This window comes from Gadus morhua, chromosome 12 (genome assembly GCF_902167405.1).
Source record: "Gadus morhua chromosome 12, gadMor3.0, whole genome shotgun sequence".
Lineage (NCBI taxonomy): Eukaryota > Metazoa > Chordata > Actinopteri > Gadiformes > Gadidae > Gadus > Gadus morhua.
The window spans coordinates 15,810,698-15,832,653 of NC_044059.1; the positions used below are offsets into that span (position 1 = coordinate 15,810,698).

The following is a 21,956-nucleotide window of genomic DNA, read 5'->3' on the forward strand; positions in this document are numbered from 1 at the left end:
AAACATTTGGTTGGGGTTTGACTCATTTTCCCCGCATTTACAGTGTGGTCGCAGATTTCGACGGTCTGCTGTCATGAATTGTGACCCATCGGGGATTGCGACCTGCTGCTTGTGGACTCTGTGATGATCGCAGTTATGAATAATTGTGTGCACATACAGATATGAGGACGACAAATGACCTGAAAACATTTGGTAGGGGTTTGACTCATTTTCCCCGCATTTACAGTGTGGGCGCAGAATTCGACGGTCTGCTGTCATGAATTGTGACCCATCGGGGATTGCGACCTGCTGCTTGTGGACTCTGTGATGATCGCAGACACGAATAATTGTGTCCAAATACAGATATGAGGACGACAAATGACCTGAAAACATTTGGTAGGGGTTTGACTCATTTTCCCCGCATTTACAGTGTGGTCGCAGATTTCGACGGTCTGCTGTCATGAATTGTGACCCATCGTGGATTGCGACCTGCTGCTTGTGGACTCTGTGATGATCGCAAACATGAATAATTGTGTGCACATACAGATATGAGGACGACAAATGACCTGAAAACATTTGGTTGGGGTTTGACTAATTTTCCCTGCATAATAGTGTGGGCGCAGAATTCGACGGTGCGCTAGATTGATTGAGGCATCGTTGATTGTGACCTGCGTTGCTTGTGGACTCTTTGATGATCGCAGACATGAATAATTGTGGCATTAGTTCATATTTATTTCATAAACGGCAGTGTAAAATAATAATAACGGTGGGCATACAAATAAAAACGGTGGGCATTATAACAAAAACATAAAATGTGCTTGATAAATAGGCTACATTTGATTTCATTTGCATTTCACAGACCCATAGAATGGATAAGGTGTTTAGTACGGTCAATCACCGTTGCTTCTTTCCCCATAAGACGCTACAGTCAGTAAGACGCTTTCAAGAAAGAAAGCATAGCCCTGTGTCACAAAACGAATGTACCCATTCCGAGTCTAGCTTCAAACTCGTGCATGTTGCTGAAAATGAGCAACAGCGCCCTCTGGGGTCACACTTTTCGACGGGTCGCAGAATTCGGTGTAACACCACCTCCTAAAGAGAAAAGAGAATTAATATTTTATGCACAGAAGTAAAATGATGATCGTGGGCAACTGATCGTTGTGTTGCCACTCCCTGATTAGAAAAGAGAATATTTGTAGTAATGTTAACGATTAAAAATGATGAATGTCGGGCATCCATTACTGCTCGGGTTGCCAAGGCCTGACGAGAAAAGAGAACAAATTTAGTACGAATGCAAGAGATCGGCTACTTGGAAAGCTGGGGGTCGTCTAGTTGGGACTCATAATAGTTATATATTTGTGGTACATTTGGAGATGTTGAGATGTAATTGGGAATAATCTCGTGTTAACGAGTAGGCGGCACTACCAAGAACTACAAATATGGCTGCGGTGCATACTACATACGTATCAGCCGACTACAGAAACTTCTTTGAGTTCTATCTGTCCGGCTGAAAATTGTGGTACCTTATAACATAAGGCTACCACTTAACCGCAATTTGTGTTCTCAATACACTATGGCTCTGCGCTGTGTGTACATTTATATGTACACAAGTTATCGTTGTTAAAAATAGCGACAGAGAGAGAGATGTGTCGTGGGAGAGGCTGGGGGGTGGTCTTTATGATGAGGGTTTAGAGGGAGGAAGATTGGTGGTGGGGGATGGGGTTCATTAAGACAGTGGAGGAGGAGACGCGGAGAAAGACGGGGTTGGAGTGAGAGAGAGATGGAAGGCCAGTGAGGGGACAGGGCGTTAGACTGGGCCTGGAGGGGGGGTGGTGGGGACTTTTACGAGTGTAAAGGGTTAGGAGGGACTCGTAGATTAATAATTCATCGTTTTTAATAACAAAATATCAACAGACTTGAATGTAAAAGTAATCATGCAGTCTTGGATGTTATTAGCGGATCATCAGATAGGTGGTATTTACTCTGACCGTCCGCAATGGAGCTATTGCTTAGGAACACAGACCGTGCCGGCCTCAGGAAAGTTCAGAAGAATGGGAGAAGTTAAAGATAATAATGATTGGAACTCTCGTTAATGTTCTTTCGGGCTCGATCTTCACAGAGACCGATAGTGGAGGACCTTACCTCGCACCCATAACCATGAACAATCGTTAACGACAAGTACTCAAAACGACGCCAGTGGGGCATTTAAGACAAAGCTATTCTGTGGGGAAGGGGGGGGGGGGGGGTCTTTATGAAGGGGGGTGGGAGACAGGGAAAAAAGGGTGGGGAGGGAATTTACGAGAGGGGGTTTAGGCGGGAGGAAGAGACGAGGAGATCTACGAAGGGGGATCAAAGGGAGGGTACAGGGGGGGGGTTTGATTCACTACCAAGAACTACAAATATGGCTGCTGGTGCAAACTACATGCGTATCAGCTGACTACAGAAACTTCTCAGAGTTCTATCTGTCCGGCTGAAAACTGTGGTACCTTATGGCATAAGGCTACCATTTAACCGCAATTTGTGTTCTTAATACACTCTGTTTCTGCGCTTTGTGTACATTTATATGTACACAGATAGCCCTATGAGATCCTTGGATGATAAGGGGAACTACAAATAGAAGTCAATGTTGTTAAAAATAGCGACAGAGAGAGAGAGAGATAGAGAGAGGTGATGTGGGAAGAGTGGGGGTTCATTCTATTCTCTGGGGAAGGGGGGGGTCTTTATGAGGGGGGGTGGGAGACAGGGACTAAAGGATGGGGAAGTAATTTAAGGGGTGAGGGAGGGCCTACTTTTAGACAGGCAAGCAGACAGAGAGAAAGAGCGAGGAATTGGGAGTTACAAGATTGCACAACGTTAATTACTTTTCAATATTCCATATTGAAACTGTGGAACAACCTTCCTGGTTGCCCAAAAGCAATACGTCTGTACAAACAAAGTGGATTTACGGATTTATCACATGTATACATAAATATTGTTCTCCCATAGATGTTGAATTCTATTAGCTACAAAATTATAGCCAAAATATTATGCGTCAGAAACTATTGCTTCACTGATGGTTTTCAACTTATTGCTATTCATTTATTGATTCGTAGAGGATGAGGATGAGGGCACTTAATGAACGTGCGGAAACTGTAGTTATGAACTAGATATTGATATTTAAATCAAAATCAAACTAAATACCTCAAATATTGGAATGAAATATACAATCCAATACTTCCAGCTATTGACTAGTGAAATGTGACTATTATAATTGCACCATTGGCTGAATAAGTAGCTGCCGAAACACTGTTATCATTTGAAACAGATGGATCTTTAAGGGAATATATTTATGGAGAGAGAACATATTTCTACAGACAGACAGACAGACAGACAGACAGACAGACAGGCAGACAGACAGACAGACAGACAGACAGACAGACAGACAGACAGACAGACAGACGGACAGACGGACAGACAGAGCACACCGGGGGTCCCTTTGTGCAGGCTACTATTGCCTTATCAAAACACCCAGGTCAAAAATGACACTTGTTGCCTTCAATAAGTGTGTGCTTGGAGAGAGAGAGAGAACATATCCCTAGAGAGAGAGAGATAGAGCGAGAGGGAGGGAGAGAGATCTGCTTTTGTCCCAGGTCAGAGATCATGCAGTCTTAACAAAAGACTTACCATTGCAGACCCTACCTATTTGCAGAAGAGAGAGAGAGAGATAGTGAGTGAGTATCAAAGTGAGTGAGTGAGTGAGTGAGTGAGAGAGAAAGAGGGAGCTAGGGTGAGGGGGAGAGAGAGCGAGAGAGATCTGCTATTGCCCAGGTCAGAGGTCATGCAGTCTTAACAAAAGACTGACCATTCAGACCCTACTGACTTGCAGGAGAGAGAGAGAGAGATGAGAGAGATGAGAGAGAGAGTGAGTGAGTGAGTGAGTGAGTGAGTGAGTGAGTGAGTGAGTGAGTGAGTGAGTGAGTGAGTGAGTGAGTGAGTGAGTGAGTGAGTGAGAGAGGGGGGGGGGGGGAGAGAGAGGGAGAGAGATCTGCTTTTGCTTACAACTATTCGAGTTGTTCCAGTCCTACCGGACTGTGCAACCAGGCCACAAGATGGCCCCGGCGCCGAGAGAGAGATCTGCTTTTGCTTAGGTCAGAGGTTACGAGTCTTAACAAAAGACTGACCATTTATCCTCTACCGACTTGCGGGAGAGAGAGAGAGAGAGAGAGAGAGAGATGAGTGAGTGAGTGAGTGAGTGAGTGAGTGAGAGAGAGAGAGATGGAGAGACAGAGAGAGATCTGTTTTTGCTTAGGTCAGAGGTTATGCAATCTTAACAAAAGACTGACCATTCATCCCCTACTGACTTGCAGGAGAGAGAGAGAGAGAGAGAGAGAGAGAGAGAGAGAGAGAGAGAGAGAGAGAGAGAGAGAGAGAGAGAGAGAGAGAGAGAGAGAGATGAGTGAGTGAGTGAGAGATCTGTTTTTGCTTAGGTCAGAGGTTATGCAATCTAAACAAAAGACTGACCATTCATCCCCTACTGACTTGCAGGAGAGAGAGTGAGTGAGTGAGTGAGTGAGTGAGTGAGTGAGTGAGTGAGTGAGTGAGTGAGTGAGTGAGAGAGGGGGAGGGGGAGAGGGGGAGGGGGAGAGGGGGGGGGGGGGGGGAGGGGGGAGGGAGAGAGAGAGAGGGGGAGGGAGAGAGAGAAAGAGAGAGAGAGAGGATGTAACACTTAAGTTGAGAGCCCCTGTTGCTCTTGAGCAATGGCGTTTGTTTCAAAAAGGGCTCTGACTACAAAGACTGTGGAGGTACGAACAAAGGAAACGCACGTTTCCAAGACGCGTTGTCGCTTTAAATCGTACACCACGTGGTACATCCAAAATGCTGCAGAAACAAACTAGTTTTGGATCTCTATAAGAAGTATGAGATTCCTGCAAGTTTGTCCCCACGGCGGGTTAGCGAGGCACTTGATAGCAGATGGGTTATACTGCGTAAGTCTACCTCTACGGCTGCGTTATATACTATACGAACTTGCAGTTTCGATTTTCAATGAACCGGGCCTGGAGGAATCAAACCCATTCAAACTCCACAGCAAACAAAGCTACGCCACCGGTTTTATGCAAGTAAACTAGATTAACGTTAATATGACCTTTCCTCGCTCCACCGTAAGAGTTTAGAAGTTTATGGTCGGTAATAAATATACCTTATGGTGGCCCGGTTGAACTCGAAGCTTATCACCAAATAAATAACACTTAACCACAGGTAGTATGTCTCCCACGTTGGTACAAACATTTTGATCTAATCAGGATTGGATACAGTCTATCGACAAACCCATATAAAACACACTCCCAGCCCTTTACTTCGTGAGCTCGTTATTCAATTTCAATCTGTTAGCGTATCCTAGGCCGTTCGTCTAACCGGCTGTATGAATTTAAACCAGTCCGAGATTACACGTCCCCGCAACCAGTCGAAGGCAGTACAAGCTATTCACCTAAATGTGACTATGTCTAACTATACAGAGTTCAGTCATGGACAACAGGTTCTGTTTACCTTTCTTGTGGCGCCTGTAAGTAGCTTGTACTGCTCCCGACGGCCCCGCAGTCGCAAGTCTCGGTCCGGGACCTTCCAGGAACGTCCGGGTCACCAATGTATTACGTATTTCTTCGTGGAAGGAGGGGTCGAATCCAAAGGAATAGCTTTAAAGAGACTTTATTTGTATAAAGTATTTTCGGTATGGTAAACTGATGCTCTGAAGTAAAGAGAGATTGAAGATGTGTTCTAAGCACGTGCGAGAGTGTTCTCCTAGCTGATCCTAGCCACAAACCCATGTATGGTATTCGCTGCCGGGAGAGTTCTAAGGTTTTCATGGCCAGGTGGACATCTTTATGGACTCAGCGAGGACCGGAAGACTTGGAGAGGAACCGGTGTGACGTAATCCTCGGTTTTCCTCGCCTGGTCTGTGATGCTGCCCTCTGTAGCTAAAGTATCTATTGCAGCCTTCAGTAATGTCCTGCTTTCCCTTTTGGCTATGGGCCCTATCTTGCATCCGGCGCAAGTGACTTAGTCACTGGCGCATGTGTCGTTGCTAGTTTACAACTGGCGCAGAGCGCTCTTTTGCCACCTGCGCCACTCGCCGGTAAATTAGGGAATGATCTTGCGCCCCAAGGGGCGGTTCGGCGGAAGGAGGAGGCGTGTTCTGGCGCAAACGGTATTTTGACGTTTCTGAAAACCATTGCGCTACTGACCAGGAAATACCTGGTTTAAAGTCAGTGGCGCGTTGTTCAGACGCTATTTTAAGGGCGCATGCATACATGCGCATGCGATGCATACGGATTGCTTGTGCACCTCGCGCATACACTTTGCTTCTCTCATCTACCTAGCCGCACATTCTTGGTAAATTATTTGGGAAAGAACAGCTGATGCAGCGGTAATAAGTTGTAGGCTACTTTTAAATCAATGCATCTGCAAACACCGTACAGCAAACACATATTTTCTTGACACAGACATCGTGTAGGCCTACATGCCCATAACTTTTAGGATTGATGAGTAGGCCTATTTGATCGTGAAAAGCATTGTTTTACCGCGAGTGAGTGTTAAAAAGAATGAATGAATGCGGGCGCGCGTGTGTGCTCTGTAAGGCGCCCAGTTTCCAACCTCGAAATTTCACTTCATTTAAATTTAATTTGCATCGTATTTGTTATCCTTACCAGATGCCCGAACCACCTCAGCTGACTCCTTTCTAAGTAAAGGAGCAGCGGCTCTAATCCGAGTTCCTCACGGATGGCTGAGCTTCTCACCCTATCCCTAAGGGAGACGCCAGCCACCCTTCTGAGAAAACTCATCTCGGCCGCTTGTACCCGCGATCTCGTCCTATCGGTCATCACCCAACCCTCATGACCATAGGTGAGGATAGGAACGAAGATCGACCGGTAGATCGAGAGCTTTGCCTTGCGGCTCAGCTCTCTTTTCGTAACAACGGTGCGGTAAAGCGAACGCAATACCGCCCCCGCTGCTCCGATTCTCCGGCCAATCTCACGCTCCATAGTTCCCTCACTCGCGAACAAGACCCCGAGGTACTTGAACTCCTTCACTTGGGCAAACTAAACACGTAACGCATAATACAATCAATGGCAATGTCTATTACCGCGGGGACACATGCATAGGATAGCATACAATACTGATAAGAAACAATGTTTATAATGTATTGCGTATATCATTAAATAGAACCACAGTTACCGCATATCATATGTTATAGCCTATCATACGTTTTCTTTGCCGAAATTTATTTGAGGACTCAGTATATTCCATGTGTGAATTAGGCCATATTATTTGGCAATAAACTAAGCCATTTGCAGTTTGAAATTCTCGGAGACTGCAGACGCGCTGTCAAAATATCAACTCGTCCGATTCAAATGCGCTCATGGCTCTTAAAGGGGATGGGAGCTGGCACTCTCATTGGTTTGTTGCATGTTACGCCCAAACCACACCTACGGGTAATTAGGCTGCTTCAGACCAACCCTTTTGACACTTGCGCCGCGGCGCAAGCGTCATTTATCCGCCTGTAAAATAGCGATAGCGCCGTAGAACCGCCCACAAAGCTACTTGCGCTTTGCGCTTTCCCACTTGCGTTTCAGACCGTTAAAATAGGGCCCTTTGTGTAGTATTTACGGCTTATATATTTGGTCCTACCCCCTATTGGTTAAGTGAGGGAAATACAGCTTGTGTTCCTAAAATACGTGACAGATGCATGCTCGGCTTTGAGTTTGTTTGTTTGTTACTTTGAAATCGCATACGCTCGCAAAACGCACACGCATGTCATTCACGCACGCACGCACTCACTACAACCTGCCCGAGTGATGCCTCAGCGCGTTGACTAGTCCGTCCTGAGGCGTCCATAGGCTTTATGGTTTATATGTTTGAAAGCCCTGACACACTCCTTAACCAGTTGGACTGAAATACTCGACTTGATTCGGAAGACTCACCTGCCTCAGCCATTTTTCATCTCAAAGCATTGAAGGCGATAGGGATAGCAGAAAGAGGATAGCAGATGAACCAGCAGGGCACGCACAGTGCATGGACTTATTTTTGTTCAGCGCATGAACAAAAATAAATAGGCGGGAGCAGCTGGGTACCTGCCTGCTAAATAAGGGCTGGGCGATAAACCGATTTTATCCATTAACTCGAGTGTGTAGCTCACGTCGACTTGTTTAAATGAAAATCGGTTTTCTCTTCAACATCCGCCAATGCTTCCCTCTCAGCTCCCGTAGTTCGGAATGGGCTCAGCCCTCCCCCCGCACAGAGCGCGCATTTACCAAAGTGATACACAAACATGGCAGCGAGTGACAAGTCGTATACAAAAATGTATTCATATATGTATAATCTATTTTGAGGTAAACATAATTCATTTGAAATATATCTGTGTGGTTTAATAATTCGTCGATCTGTTGGTAATGCCTCGGGGCTCCAGTAGGGGGTTCGCGCTCCTCTTCCTAATTCAAAACAGACGAGAAAAAAGAGCTGCGTGTGTGTTTTTCTCATTCTTCTCCTGTTACTATTCCCTTTTTTAAGGTATTTACCGTTAGCAAAACACTGTATATTTATGAACACATGTTGAAAGTTTGAATGTTCAGTTGTTATGTTGTCAATTTATCAGAACTACCTCTTATCATTAGTAATATTTTATGTTTACAGAAATATTTTATTTTATATTTAATATATTTTACATTTTATGTTATATTACAGGTTACACTGTTTACAATGGCAGGGCCTGCCGTAATGCCTTTTTATGTAAATCGATTAAATCGGAAATCAGATTTTTGGGGAAAAAATCTGGGATTTATTTTTTGGGCCATATCGCCCAGCGCGTACAATTTTTATTTATTATTATTTTTTAATTCTTTAATTAATGTAAACAGACTATTCTCTATGTGTTTTTATTTATATACAATTAAATTGTTACGTTTCAGGTATCGGGATTGAATCTCCATGCAGTGCAAGTTTTGCAGTTTTTCTGCTGACCAAGACGACCTTGTTAGGCATCACCAGCTTTGCCACAAAAGACGTCACCATTGGCCGTGCGTATACTCTGACTGTGTGTGTGTCTTCAAAACTCAAGGAGCTTTAAAGTCACATCTTTCTAGAAATCATCGCAAAGCTGCACCTATTGATCAACAGTCTTTGACATTTAGATGTGAATGTTGCGATTTTGAAGAAATATGTTCTCAGAAGGATTTTTTTAAACATCTAGGAAATCACCTTAAAATTCAAGAAACTATTCAATGTCCGTTTCTAGGTTGTGAGTTTAAAACGAACACATACTCAACATTCAGCTCACATAAAAGTAGAAAGCACAAACAATATACAGTGAAAGATTTTAGGACAGTCATTTGACCTATTAGCGCTGAAGCTGGCATCGCAGTTGAAAGTGAGCGTCAACTTCATTTCAAGATGATTCAAGCATTGTGTTTGAGGAAGATAGAGTAGATCATCTGGATTTTGAACAAGTTGAACACAAAGTTGCATGTCTTTTCCTCTCTATGCAGACGGTTCTACATGTCACACGTAGTGCAACTCAAAAAATAGGAAATCCGTGATATATTCATATGCTCAAAATCTCTTGCTTTCCGGTCAGTTGCAGAAGTTCTGGAAAATAATAACATTTCGACAGAAAACAATCTAGTTCAGGATATTGTTGATTCTGTATTTACATCCAGTCCATTAGTGACTGGAACATCTGTAAAAGGCTGTCTGTCTACTGACTACAGAAGAACCTATTATTTTAAGAAAAAGTTTTCTTTGATCGAGCCAGTCGAGTACCTGTATAGGCAAGGTAGTACAAACACTTTTATCTATGTACCATTGCCATTAGTGCTTGAAAGCCTGTTGAGATGTCCTGATTTTTTAGGGGCATTAGTTTTCGAACAAGAACACTTACCTGGTGTTTATAGATCTTTCCAGGATGGCCGGTACTTTAAGCAGAGTAGAGGTAACACTGAAGGTGTAGAAATCAGTATAGCCCTGTACATTGATGAGTTTGAGGTTGCCAATCCTTTGGGAACTTTGCGGAATATTCACAAGATAGTCGCAGTTTATTGGCTCATCCTAAATTTACCAGCAACATTTAGGGGTGGTCTGACAGTCATTCAGTTGGCAGCATTAGGAAATAGTCGGGATGTGAAAGAATTTGGTTATGAGAGATTCTTGGAGCCACTTATTAAGGATCTAAAACTTATTGAGGATAATGGAATTCATATTGATGCTTTGAAGAGCTCTGTTGGAGTAAAAATATTCTGTGTCTGTGCAGATAATCTCGGAGCGCACGGTCTAGCCGGGTTCCAAGAAAGTTTCATTGTAGACAAATTTTGTCGTTTCTGTTTGATTAGTCGTGGTGAAATAGGGACTCCCAGACCAAGAGAATTCCTTTTGAGAACTGTTGATCAGCATGATAAGTTTGTGGATGAGCTCAAACAAAACCCAACTCTGAAGAGTGTAAATGGGGTAAAACGTGAGTGTGTTCTAGCAAAGCACCTGACTTCATTCCATCCTGTGACAGGATTCCCCCCGGATATATTGCACGATTTTTTTGAAGGGGTTATTCCAGTAGAATTGGCATTGTGCCTTTCAGTATTAATTTCAAAAGGATACTTCACACTGGCCAAGCTCAATCACATAATCAGGTCATTTCCGTACAAGCACTCAGATAAAGTCAACAAACCTAAGGTTGTTAGGAAGGCAGCCATTAAAAAGGGTTCCATTGGGGGAAATGGCCACGAGAATTGGGCATTGTTGAGACTGCTTCCCCTCATGGTGGGAGGTTGTGTTGCAGAGAATGATTTTTCATGGCAAATATTGATGGATCTAAAAGAGATTGTCCAAATTGTTGTATCTGACAAATTTATAGAGGAAACATTATGCTACCTGTCATTCAAACTCAAAGATCACCACTTACTTCTCAGAGACACATTTCCTAATTTTTCCTTAAAACCAAAACATCATTTTATTTTGCATTATCCGCACCTTATTCGCTGTTTTGGTCCATTAGTGGATTTGTGGACCATGAGGTCTGAGTCCAAACACAGTGTGTTCAAAAGAATTGCACGTGATTTGCATAATACAAAGAATCTGGAGCTCTCTTTAGGTACAAAGCATCAGCAGTTTATGGCATACTACTTAGATGGACAAAGTCTCTTTCAGTCTAACCTTTACATTGAGAAAATTAGCACTGTTCAGATTGGACCTTTGAACAGTTCACATAAATCAGCTGTGTCAAGTAAATATCCCTACAATAACACAGTCTGTCTTACTAGCAAAGTGCAGCTGTTTGGAACTGAATATGCTGAAGGTATGGTTGTCTCAGCAGGGCAGTGCTATGCTGCCCTACAAAGCAAAAAGGCAGTAACTGCACAGAGCACTAAACTGAGAAAAATGACCTTAAAGTTATCTTGTTGTCCAGCCCAAGTAGTTGTAGGTAGATTATTGGACATAAGGCAGTATTGTTACTCCATATAACCTTATTCTTTTCAGATATTAGTAATTTTATTATTTTTTGTATTTTACCCCCTTTTTACAGTTACTGTATTTTTGCTTTGTATTACTCCTACTTCCGAAGGTTACATACCAAGTAAGAAGGCATTAACTTAATATTCTTCAAAAACCTTTTTTGTCATAGCTATGGTTTTGTTGTATTTGAGTTATATTGATTTGAACCATTTGTTTCCTGCAAGACAGGGATGCCACAGCTAATGTAATTAAACCTTTTAAGGTGTTTATAGTTCACTCAGAAATTGTTTTGGTGTTCATCACATCTCAAAAGTATATCACATTTCCAAGCTGCATCAAGGGCTAAATGAGCAGTGTTCATATTTTTATATGACACAATTATGAGAGTGTAATTAGGGTGTATTCTTAGTTAATTTGTATTCATTAATCTTAAACACATCTGCATTATCTGCAATACATAATATGCACTGGAAAGTTAATCGTCAAAGTAGTTTGTCAAGTTGATTTACCATGTTAATGATTTTACACAATTTACAAAAAAAAAGTATCTGTTTCACTGATCTAATACAGGGATTCACAAACTATTGGGGCAGGGGCCCAAATGGAAGTTGTTAAAATGTCATAGCCTATAAACATTCTTTTTCATAGACCCCCTGTCAATGCACCACAGACTCCAAGGGTTTCCCGGACCTTGAGAACCTAATACACAAAAGTGATTAATGAAGCGAATACTCAGGATACATTTAAAAAAATGATAATCATTTAATAATAATTGAATTCATAGATGGTGAAAACAAATTACATTAAACAATATTTATTAAACAATATTTGGAATATGAAACAATATTTTTTATATATCTTTGAGCAAGTTCATTTTATATGGTGTGGAAGATTAAAACATTGCTGAATGAAGCATGAGTGATGCATGAATACATAGAAATGAGTAAATCAGCTTATTTGTTATTCATTTGATAAATAGTTATAATTATATATACAACTGTTAGAAATCAGGGGATAATGAAAGAACAACACACTCGGTACAAACAATACACAATACATTAATTTCATTACTCCTCCAGGACATCCTTCAGTACAGGCAGGGAATGCCAGAACCCCCTTCTGTTTGGGGGCATGAGTGGACAAAGTTTGTTAATTAAGTCCCTCTTTTTGATCTCGTCAACTCCCCTGTCCCGTGGTCGCAAGAGAGTGGGCATGGTTGGGATGAATTTTTTTAATAGGAAGTCCATTTCTGTGAATTCTGTCTCAACATGTGACCGCTTGTAAAAAAGACTCTTGGAGCCTCGCCGCACTTGAATTTCTGCCATCTCCCCAAGCTTTGGTGCTTTTGCCTTCTTGACCTTGGTAGTGGAATGGCCATCTTTCCAATCCAGCACATTGGCATTCTGCATCAGGACAACATCCACTTTCTTTGAATTGGAGCTCGCCACAACATTCACAAAGTCCTCGAAGTCGTACACAACACCACCTGGACACTTCCTAATTTGCTGCTCGACACCATGGTGGAAACTGTCAGCGCTCATGAAAGTGTGCCCCGGCTCGAAGTATTTTAGGGTGATGTCTTCCAGTGAAGTTGTGCCACTGACTAGGGTGACGAGTGAGGAGAGCAAGCACCAATTCTTATTTTGCGCACTGCAGTTGTCCACCCAGAGAATTATGTGGCGTGCATCCCTCTCTTTCTCCAATGCTGCCATGTATGCAGATGTGATTTCTGCAGCGCTTCGCCCTGCTATTCCCTCATGCCACAAGACAGAGATGGTGTTCTTCTTGTTTTTCCCCTTCCCCACAGAGGCAAATGTCTCGTGGTATGCCACAACACGTCGCGTAAAAACACAAGATTTTACTCCAGGCATACGTGGCAGCATTATCACTTTTTGGAGGTCTGCACTCCGGACTGAGGTGCCGTCGGGCCAGCTGGTCTCTGCATCCTCCTTGTACCTCAGCCGACTCTGCAGGGCAGACTGCTTGTGCTTTTGCCACCTTAGACACTCTGGGCAATCCACCATCTCCTCTGTGTGTGACTTTTCATGTTCAGCATGCTGCAAGCAAGTCTCACACTCCTCCTCTCCAAGTTTTGTGAAACTTATTTTTTTTTGCCTGACAGCCTTCCTGTACGCCTCATACGAACAGGTGTGCCCTTTCTCCACATAATCAGCATGCATCATTTTCATGGTGATGTCACTAGGAAGGTACCGTCGATGTGGGGCATGTTCACGCCTATAGTGGCTAACTGTAGGGTGGAACGACTCTATGTGGTCCAGTAATAATTTTTGATCGAGTTTGTTTGCAGCGGCCTGCCTTCCTCTCTGGTCCTGAGGTGGAGCGAGTGGCTTGCTGCTTGCATTGCCCATCATGGTCATCACCAGACTGTCATTTTTTGGGTGGTAGCCCAGCGTTGACAAGAAGAACATCTTGCAGACACGTCTTGGCTCTCCTCTCTGGTCTTGTAGCCTGTAGCTGAACGTCCGGCCACGTCGACTGCCTGTAGCACAAACTCTCTTCGTCTCCAGTGAGGTGACTGAGTGGAACATCCAGGTTCGCCGCTCTGTGTACGTCATGTCCCAAAACTGCCTCCATATCTCCTTCCGCCTGTCATCTGACATGTGGTCAGTGCACTTCCTATGACACTGGGAACCACATGGGCCCCTCATTGGTGGGCGTGGTTGCGGCCTTTCCTCCTCAGTTGGTTCCACTTCAGTCTGTGTCAGTTCCACTTCAGTCGGGGAATGGCTTGGGGTTGGTTCCAGTTCAGTCGGGGAGTGGCTTGGGGTTGGTTCCAATTCAGTCGGAGAATGGCTTGCGGTTGGTTCCTCTTCAGTCGGGGAATGGCTTGGGGTTGGTTCCAGTTCAGTCGGGGAATGGCTTGGGGTTGGTTCCAGTTCAGTCGGGGAATGGCTTGAAGTTGGTTCCAGTTCAGTCCGTGTCGGGGAAGAGTATGGGGTTGGGACGTAGTATGAGCCATCATCGGACAGGTCGAAGCTGGTGTCCAGGTCGAAGCTGGTGTCCAACAAAGTGTCTGGGATCACCCATGTTTCTTCCATGCAGTCTCGACTCCTCTTTGGTGGAATACCCTGTGCAGCTGGAATGAAAAATACTTAAAGTTATTGGTATGCATGCAAAGCAACAATGCATGCAACACTGGCCAAGATAATAATCATAACTGTAGTTACAACTGTAGTTACAACTAGTCCATTTTTGAGGAGTTAATAAAAAACATACTGTATTTCTATAAATGAAGAAAAAACATCAATAATCAGTCCATCTAATTTTATTTGAGCTTTGACTTTCTGTACTAATTAATGTACTAATTAATATGATATAATACAACATGGACCTATATGAAAGTGGATGTGCATATAGGGCCTACTTAGTATTAAGTTATTTTATTAAAAAGAACCCTCCGTACATGAATTAGGCCTATGACTAAAATACTGCTATCATTAGGCCAACACAATAATAAATAAATACCTGTAAGAAATAACAAATACATTTGCATCCTTTAAACATGTGTGTTGAAGGAGTTGAAAAAGTTATTGGTTACGTTTTGTGTGGGTCACTAACTATTCATATCATTCTACTTGGCTGCTTGGCTAACCACAGGCTAAACTGATCCGTGAAACTGTTCCTTGAGTGAATTTGCTTGTATTGTAAATTAAGACGTTTTCTTAGATACTGGGTTTGTTTCAAACAGCCTGGTTTTCTATGGCAAAGTGAGGCCATATTCATCTGAACGCATATGGAAAGGCAACATCTACCATTGCGGTGCCATGCCGTAATTCCGACGCCTCATTGTTCCGACGTCTCAATGTTCCGAAATATTTCCCATTAAATCGACATGCCAGTATTCCGACGGTTCAATGTTCCGAAAACGAAACCCATTGGTCCGAAGGTCCGTTAGTCCGACTTTTCGAAAAGGAGGCGCATTAGGCCGACGTTCAATATGCCGAATAGGAAAAATAGTTTTATACCTCGCTCGCTCCCTCTCCCTCTCTCTCTCATTCTCACTCTCTCTCTCTGTCTCCAAAATACAACCTAGGCCTACATATCACGTTCACGATGAATTTTGGAGGGCAAAAAGACAACGCTTCACTTCATTTCGACACGGTGTTGCAGCACCATGGACAGAGAGCGGAGGTCTAATTCTCAACACACACACACACACACACACACACACACACACACACACACACACACACACACACACACACACACACACACACACACACACACACACACACACACACAGAGTGAGCGAGTGAGGTATAAAACTCTTTTTCCTATTCGGCATATTGAACCGTCGGCCTAATGCGCCTCCTTTTTGAAAAGTCGGACTAACGGACCTTCGGACCAATGGGTTTCGTTTTCGGAACATTGAACCGTCGGAATAGTGGCATGTCGATTTAATGGGAAATATTTCGGAACATTGAGACGTCGGAACAATGAGGCGTCGGAATTACGGGCAGGCCCCACCATTTCGTCACTGATTATTAGCATTAGTCCTCCCTTTTCAATTATGATTAATGTGGACTGCAAATTGTGTCCCGGCATATTTCCGTGTTAGATGGTGTAACCGAGAGAAAGTCTGGCGAGTCAGGCTATGCCATGGATGCCTAAACTGTTTGTCTGCCGATCATAGCACAGAACATGACTATGAGGAGGAAATAAAAGAGAGCTCTGGCATAGGCTAGATTAATATTAGCTTGCTAGCCTAGTAGCTACATAGTTTAATGACCGCAGTGTATTCTGAAGTTTGAACTCTCGTGACAGCACTTGTTTGTTATAGTTTTACACCATTTAGTTGTATTATAAATAGCGATGGTCTATTCAAGAACATTACACCGATCAAACAGATGATATAAAGTTAAGGAGGATAAACTAGTTTAGAGGGGGCGGGCTTGGAGAGTGGGAGGGGGCAAGTAATATCGCCTGACAGAAATCAGCGATCTGACAGGATTTTTTGTGATACGTTTAATCAGTCATAATCATACGTTGTTGTTACTTACCATACTCGGGATACTTTCTCTTTAATGCCAGTTCCACCATCTTTCTCCCCCTGGATTGGGCCATCGTAATGGAGCAGTTTTCACAAAAAAATTCTCTCTGGTAAATTCACAGCGTCGAAAGATTCCCGCGAGCATCTGAAATCTGGACACTTCGATGTTCTCTATGGCAACAGTAACTTCGCTGGGGCAACAGTGTTATTATTACGTGAAGCGATACAACGCAGAATGACAGTAACTGACACGCTACAAGGCAAGAATACAGTAATGGCGTTTACTGCCTTTTTGCTTTGCTTTACTAGCAGTTTTTGTAGTTACTGTACAAACACCCAACAATTTTCTCCAAAACGACATACATTTGAGATGAGATGTTTTGTTACATGACAAAGAATGCTTTGAATGTTACAAAAAACACAATAACTCATTTTCACCAAAAAATGCAGTTACTGCCCTTTTGCTTTGTAGGGCAGTATGGCCAACCTGAGTTTTTCATGATTGTGAGCATTATAGCCAATGCTGACAAGGTATCATTCTTGTCAAAAAAGCTCACAGCATGGTAACATTATAGGTCTTTTCAAGTTGAGTACAGTGACTATAGTGAAGTAGTTATTGTTGAAATCGCTGACCTGAATCATTATCTTCCTTTGACAGCCTATTCCATCGGAGGAAAGCTCTGGGTGACCCTTAGGACACATTTATGTTAAGAGAAAATGGTAAGTGATATTAACATTGCTTGAATGTTGAATCATAATTTTCTTTACTAACCTGAGCAACTCTTTTCCCCAGGCACGGCTACTCCGTGTTATTTTGTCTGCTAATGAGGCACGACGTGTCAAACTTAGCGAAGAGCCACAGTCTGTAGATGCACTGGTTGACTTCTCAAGAGAAAAACTACAGCTGCAAGGAGACTTTTCTTTACAATTTGAGGACCCTGACTTTGAGAATGCACTGTGTGATTTATCAGCTATAGCTGAATTACCAAGTGATCGGGCAATCCTGCACATAAAGTGGAAAGTGCCTACTATTACTTTAAGTGTCATACAACCTAATGAATTTGACATTCAGTCTCTTGGATCTATATCGTCTCTGGACACAGCAAGTTTTGGATCTCCGGGGGGGCCTTTATCTGGCTTTTCGCCTTGCCCTTCACCTAGCCCTTCGACCCACCCTTCACCTAGCCAATCACCCTCAACTACTGGAAACATGCGCAGTGCTTCAGTCTGGCCTTCTCCATATCCAATTCCTCCTCTGTCTCATGATGTTGAACTGAGGTTTAAAAAGGGCAATGAGGAATATGCAAAAAACAAAAAAGGCATAGGCGAGGTGCCCAGGGACATGTCAAGTGATATTCTGAACAAAATTTGTCAAGCTAGTTTTAGTATAAAGGCTTATCCTGAGCCTCATGAGGTTGAATCAATCGCTGTTGCATTGATTTTAAAGTACCCTTGCCTGAAAGAGGATGATGGAAATGATTACGGCGGATGGCTTGTCTCCATCAGGAACAAGTTCAACAATTACAGATCAAAGCTGCGGGATGCTGGTTGCACTGAGGTTCTTCTGAATAGAAAACGAAGGGCAGATGGAGAGACAACCCAGTTCGTCTTGAAGAGGCCTAAACGTGGCGAAATCAACCACTGTCCAGACCATCCAAATGACCAAGATGAAGCCTCCTTGGAGGAACAGAGACAGCTTTTAATGGAGGAATCCAAGAAGGCAAAAGTAGATCAGTCTCTCATCAAAGCGAAAATGGATATGACCTTCTCACTGAGGCGAAAGGAGGTTGTCGACAAACAACCCATGGTGGCAGAGTTGAAAGATAGATGGCCCGCTTTGTTCTTTAAAGATCAGATAAGAGGGTCTGTAAATGCTTTTAAAAGTGATAATGGCTATAGAACATTTTTTACAGGTTAAACATTTTCCCAATTTACCTAATATTCCTCTGTACATATTTGTTTTTTCCTGCATTTTATAGATTTGTGAGGAGTTTTTCCGTATTACAAACAAAGATCTACTCGGAACATTCAGAGCTGCAGTAGAAAAATATGCGCCCCTGCTGCTGAGTTTGTACCGCGCCCGAAAAACTGAGTTTGGCAAGGACCTGAAGGAGATACTGAGAAAGCTTGATGAAGAGGTGTGTGCACAGTACACTACAGTACCAAACAATACTTTTGCCCAGATGAATTTCAATCTGTTGAATAACAATTAGTCTTACTATTATTAGAGCTATCTTGCTATTTTTTCTTTTTTTCTTTGAGACCACCAACATTGTCAGACACCGCAAGGAAGCAGCCATGAAAGGACTTCCTGTGTTCCTACGTGAAGACCCTAATCTACTTTTCAAGCATTGTCTTGTAAGTATTAATGGTCATCAATATAACTTAGTTATTACAATCATGCAGACGTTCAATTGTAAAATGAAGATACTGTAATTGAAGTTACTACACAAGTAGAAAATCAGAACGTTTATTTCTGTTTCGCCCCTGTGCTTGGACTGCTTGAGAGAGGGAAGGGAAGTTACCGTATTGGTCCGAATATAAGACGACCCTGATTATAAGACAACCCCCCCGTTTTCAACACAAACATTTAGAAAAAAAGATTTGCAGACCAGATTTGCAGAACAAAGAACTTAAAAACACAATAATATGACAATAATAATAATGCCAGTAAAGGTCACAGCACCAGATAGGCTTGAACGACGGGATATTGAACAAAGCTAAAATGACAGACCACTTCATATTGGACATGACATTCCAATTTGAGATGTAGAGGGGATGCCTGGCTCCCTACAAGACATGTAGTGTGTGATGTGAGTTTGAATTGAAAATGATATTTCTTTATGTCCTCAAACAGGAAACTGATCCAGATGACGTGGCTGCCAAGGGAGTCACTGTGGGAATTCTGTATGTCCTTGAGGACTGTGTGGCTGAAGCCTCATCCCCCAAGATCCAAAACATCGCACTCATCTTAGAGGAATCCATAGTAGTAAAGGACCTTCCGGATACTTCCACTGCCTTGGCCTACCTTCTCGGCCTCCTTTATGCACTCAATATTTCCTATCCGGAGGAACTTAAGTACACCTTTGAAACATTTCAAAAGGTGTTCATGGAGACTGGCCCAAAATGCTCTAACCGTGTGCGATCTCTCAAGAAGAAGCTTTGTCTTGTCTAAACAAGAAAAACTGGTTTTCCCTCTTGGATTCAGCTCTGACTAGCAGCTGTGAAATTTGAAAAGTTCACATAATTGTTTTTATCTGTCACACACACACACACACACACTGTTCAAGTCTAAGTGTAATTGCAGAATGTTTATACCTGTTACACACGCACACACATACACGTTGAAAACGTAGCCATTTTGTTGAAGTTCAAATTCAAGTTTTTTGCAACCAAGCAGGGGTGATTGTTGAAGTCCAAGTGTAACTGCAGGATGTTTTTACCAGACACACACACGCGCGCGCACACGCCCCCGCACACACTGTTCAAGTCTAAGTGTAACTGCAGAATGTTTTTACCAGACACACACACACACACTGTTCAAGTCTAAGTGTAATTGCAGAATTTTTTTACCTGTTACACACGCACACACATACACGTTATACCTGAAAACACACTGTTCAAGTCTAAGTGTAAATCCAGAATGTTTTTACCTGTTACACACGCACACACATACACGTTTTACCTGAAAACTTAGCCATTTTGTTGAAGTTCAAATTCAAGTTTTTTGCAACCAAGCAGGGGTGATTGTTCAAGTCCAAGTGTAACTGCAGAATGTTTTTACCAGACACACACACACACACACACACACACACACACACACACACACACACACACACACACACACACTGTTCAAGTCTAAGTGTAATTGCAGAATGTTTTTACCTGTTACACACGCACACACATACACGTTATACCTGAAAACACACTGTTCAAGTCTAAATGTAAATCCAGAATGTTTTTACCTGTTACACACACACACACACATACACGTTATACCTGAAAACTTAGCCATTTTGTTGAAGTTCAAATTCAAGTTTTTTGCAACCAAGCAGGGGTGATTGTTCAAGTCCAAGTGTAACTGAAGAATGTTTTTACCGGACACACACACACACACACACTATACCTGAAAACTTTGTAATTGAAACTGAACAGAGAATAAATTTCTCTTAAGCGTGCATTTGTGTATGTGGATTTGCTTTGGTAATAGCAGTAGGGAATAATGGGCTCGGTCAACGAAGAAATCTTTATATTACTAGTTACAGTGTTGTATAGTAGCGAAGTAGAAATACTTCGTTACTGTACTTAAGTAGTTTTTTTGGATATTTGTACTTTACTTTACTACTTATATTTCTCTGTACTTTTACTTTTACTTCGCTACATTTTGCGAAGAAAACGGATACTTTTACTCCGCTACATTTCCCTTGAAACCTTCGTTACTCGTTACAAAATCAACTCATCTTTAGAAAAAAAAAAATGAATCATGAGAGATATGAGAATAACGTTGGGGACTGTGGTAGAACACAGACTGCGAGCCTGTTTGGCGAATCAGCTGTCCCAGCGCACGTTCGCAAAGCCCCCTTGCTTAGTTACTATTGCTACGTCGATCAAAACTCCTACGACTGTCAACACACAAATGCATGGCTAGGACGAGGGCAAGGGCTATCAAAATTCTACTATTTGTATCAGGCTGGTTTGTACACGCAGTATTACAACACTATCTTATACACTTCAATACGCTGTATATGGGCCATTTTTGCTACAAAGCTAATTTAAATACCCTTTTTGGGCAGGGACTTAAGTTTTCCGAAAATCCGCGATCCTGGATGACACCAAAATCTATATTAAGTAACGTGTACCAGCGCACACACGCACACGCACGCACACACACGCACGCACGCACACGCACACACGCACAGACACACACACACTTTCGGTGCTGTTTTAATAATGATAAATAATTAATTAAATTTGTATAGCACACTTTAACACTGCAAGGAGGTTTGAGCGTCCTTGATTTAAAATGAGCGGTGAGGAGGTCCTGGAGGTAGGTTGGACCGGAAGTGTTTATGGCCTTGTGGAGTTTTGCCTATTGTGTTTGTGTTAGTTGAAATAAACTCCATTATTCTCAAAATTCTGACCCTTTGCTTTTTTATTAACAGCAGTTACTTGTACTTTTGCTTTCAGTACTTAAGTACATTTAATATCAGAAAAGTACTTTTGATACTTAAGTACAGTAAAGATCAGATACTTTAATACTTTTACTTAAGTACTATTCTAAAAGGTGACTTTTACTTTTACTTAAGTAATTTTCCAGTAAGGTATCTGTACTTTTACTTAAGTATGGCTTTTGAGTACTTTATACACCACTGACTAGTTAACATTTTGTACTAAGTTGAGCTAAAAACTGTTAGTAAAGACGACAGTGTTTTTGTAGTTGGGGCAATCCCATTACTGTTACCGAAAAAAAAAATCTTACATTGGCAGAATGCTA

At 42.4% G+C, this 21,956-nt stretch overlaps 1 protein-coding gene across 2 annotated transcripts; it reads left to right on the top strand.

The window, feature by feature from the left end:
- The first annotated feature begins 8,671 nt into the window (after positions 1–8,671).
- LOC115555161 (uncharacterized) lies at positions 8,672–20,739 on the top strand. Of its 2 annotated transcripts, XM_030371856.1 has the most exons (6): positions 8,672–9,026; positions 17,121–17,182; positions 17,256–18,325; positions 18,442–18,600; positions 18,725–18,820; positions 19,320–20,739. In XM_030371856.1, the coding sequence occupies exons 2-4, from the start codon at positions 17,180–17,182 to the stop codon at positions 18,503–18,505; spliced, it is 1,137 nt and encodes a 378-aa protein (XP_030227716.1). In that variant the 5' UTR covers positions 8,672–9,026; positions 17,121–17,179; the 3' UTR covers positions 18,506–18,600; positions 18,725–18,820; positions 19,320–20,739. The 2 variants fall into 2 exon arrangements, with proteins under 2 accessions (XP_030227716.1, XP_030227717.1); XM_030371857.1 differs by lacking the exon at positions 8,672–9,026 and having other exon boundaries at positions 15,890–17,182.
- The last annotated feature ends 1,217 nt before the right edge of the window (positions 20,740–21,956 follow it).

Coding starts and splice junctions, on each gene's coding strand:
- LOC115555161 (XM_030371856.1), top strand. Junction 18,326..18,441: donor TTTAAAGATCAGATAAGAGG/GTCTGTAAATGC, acceptor TGCATTTTATAG/ATTTGTGAGGAGTTTTTCCG.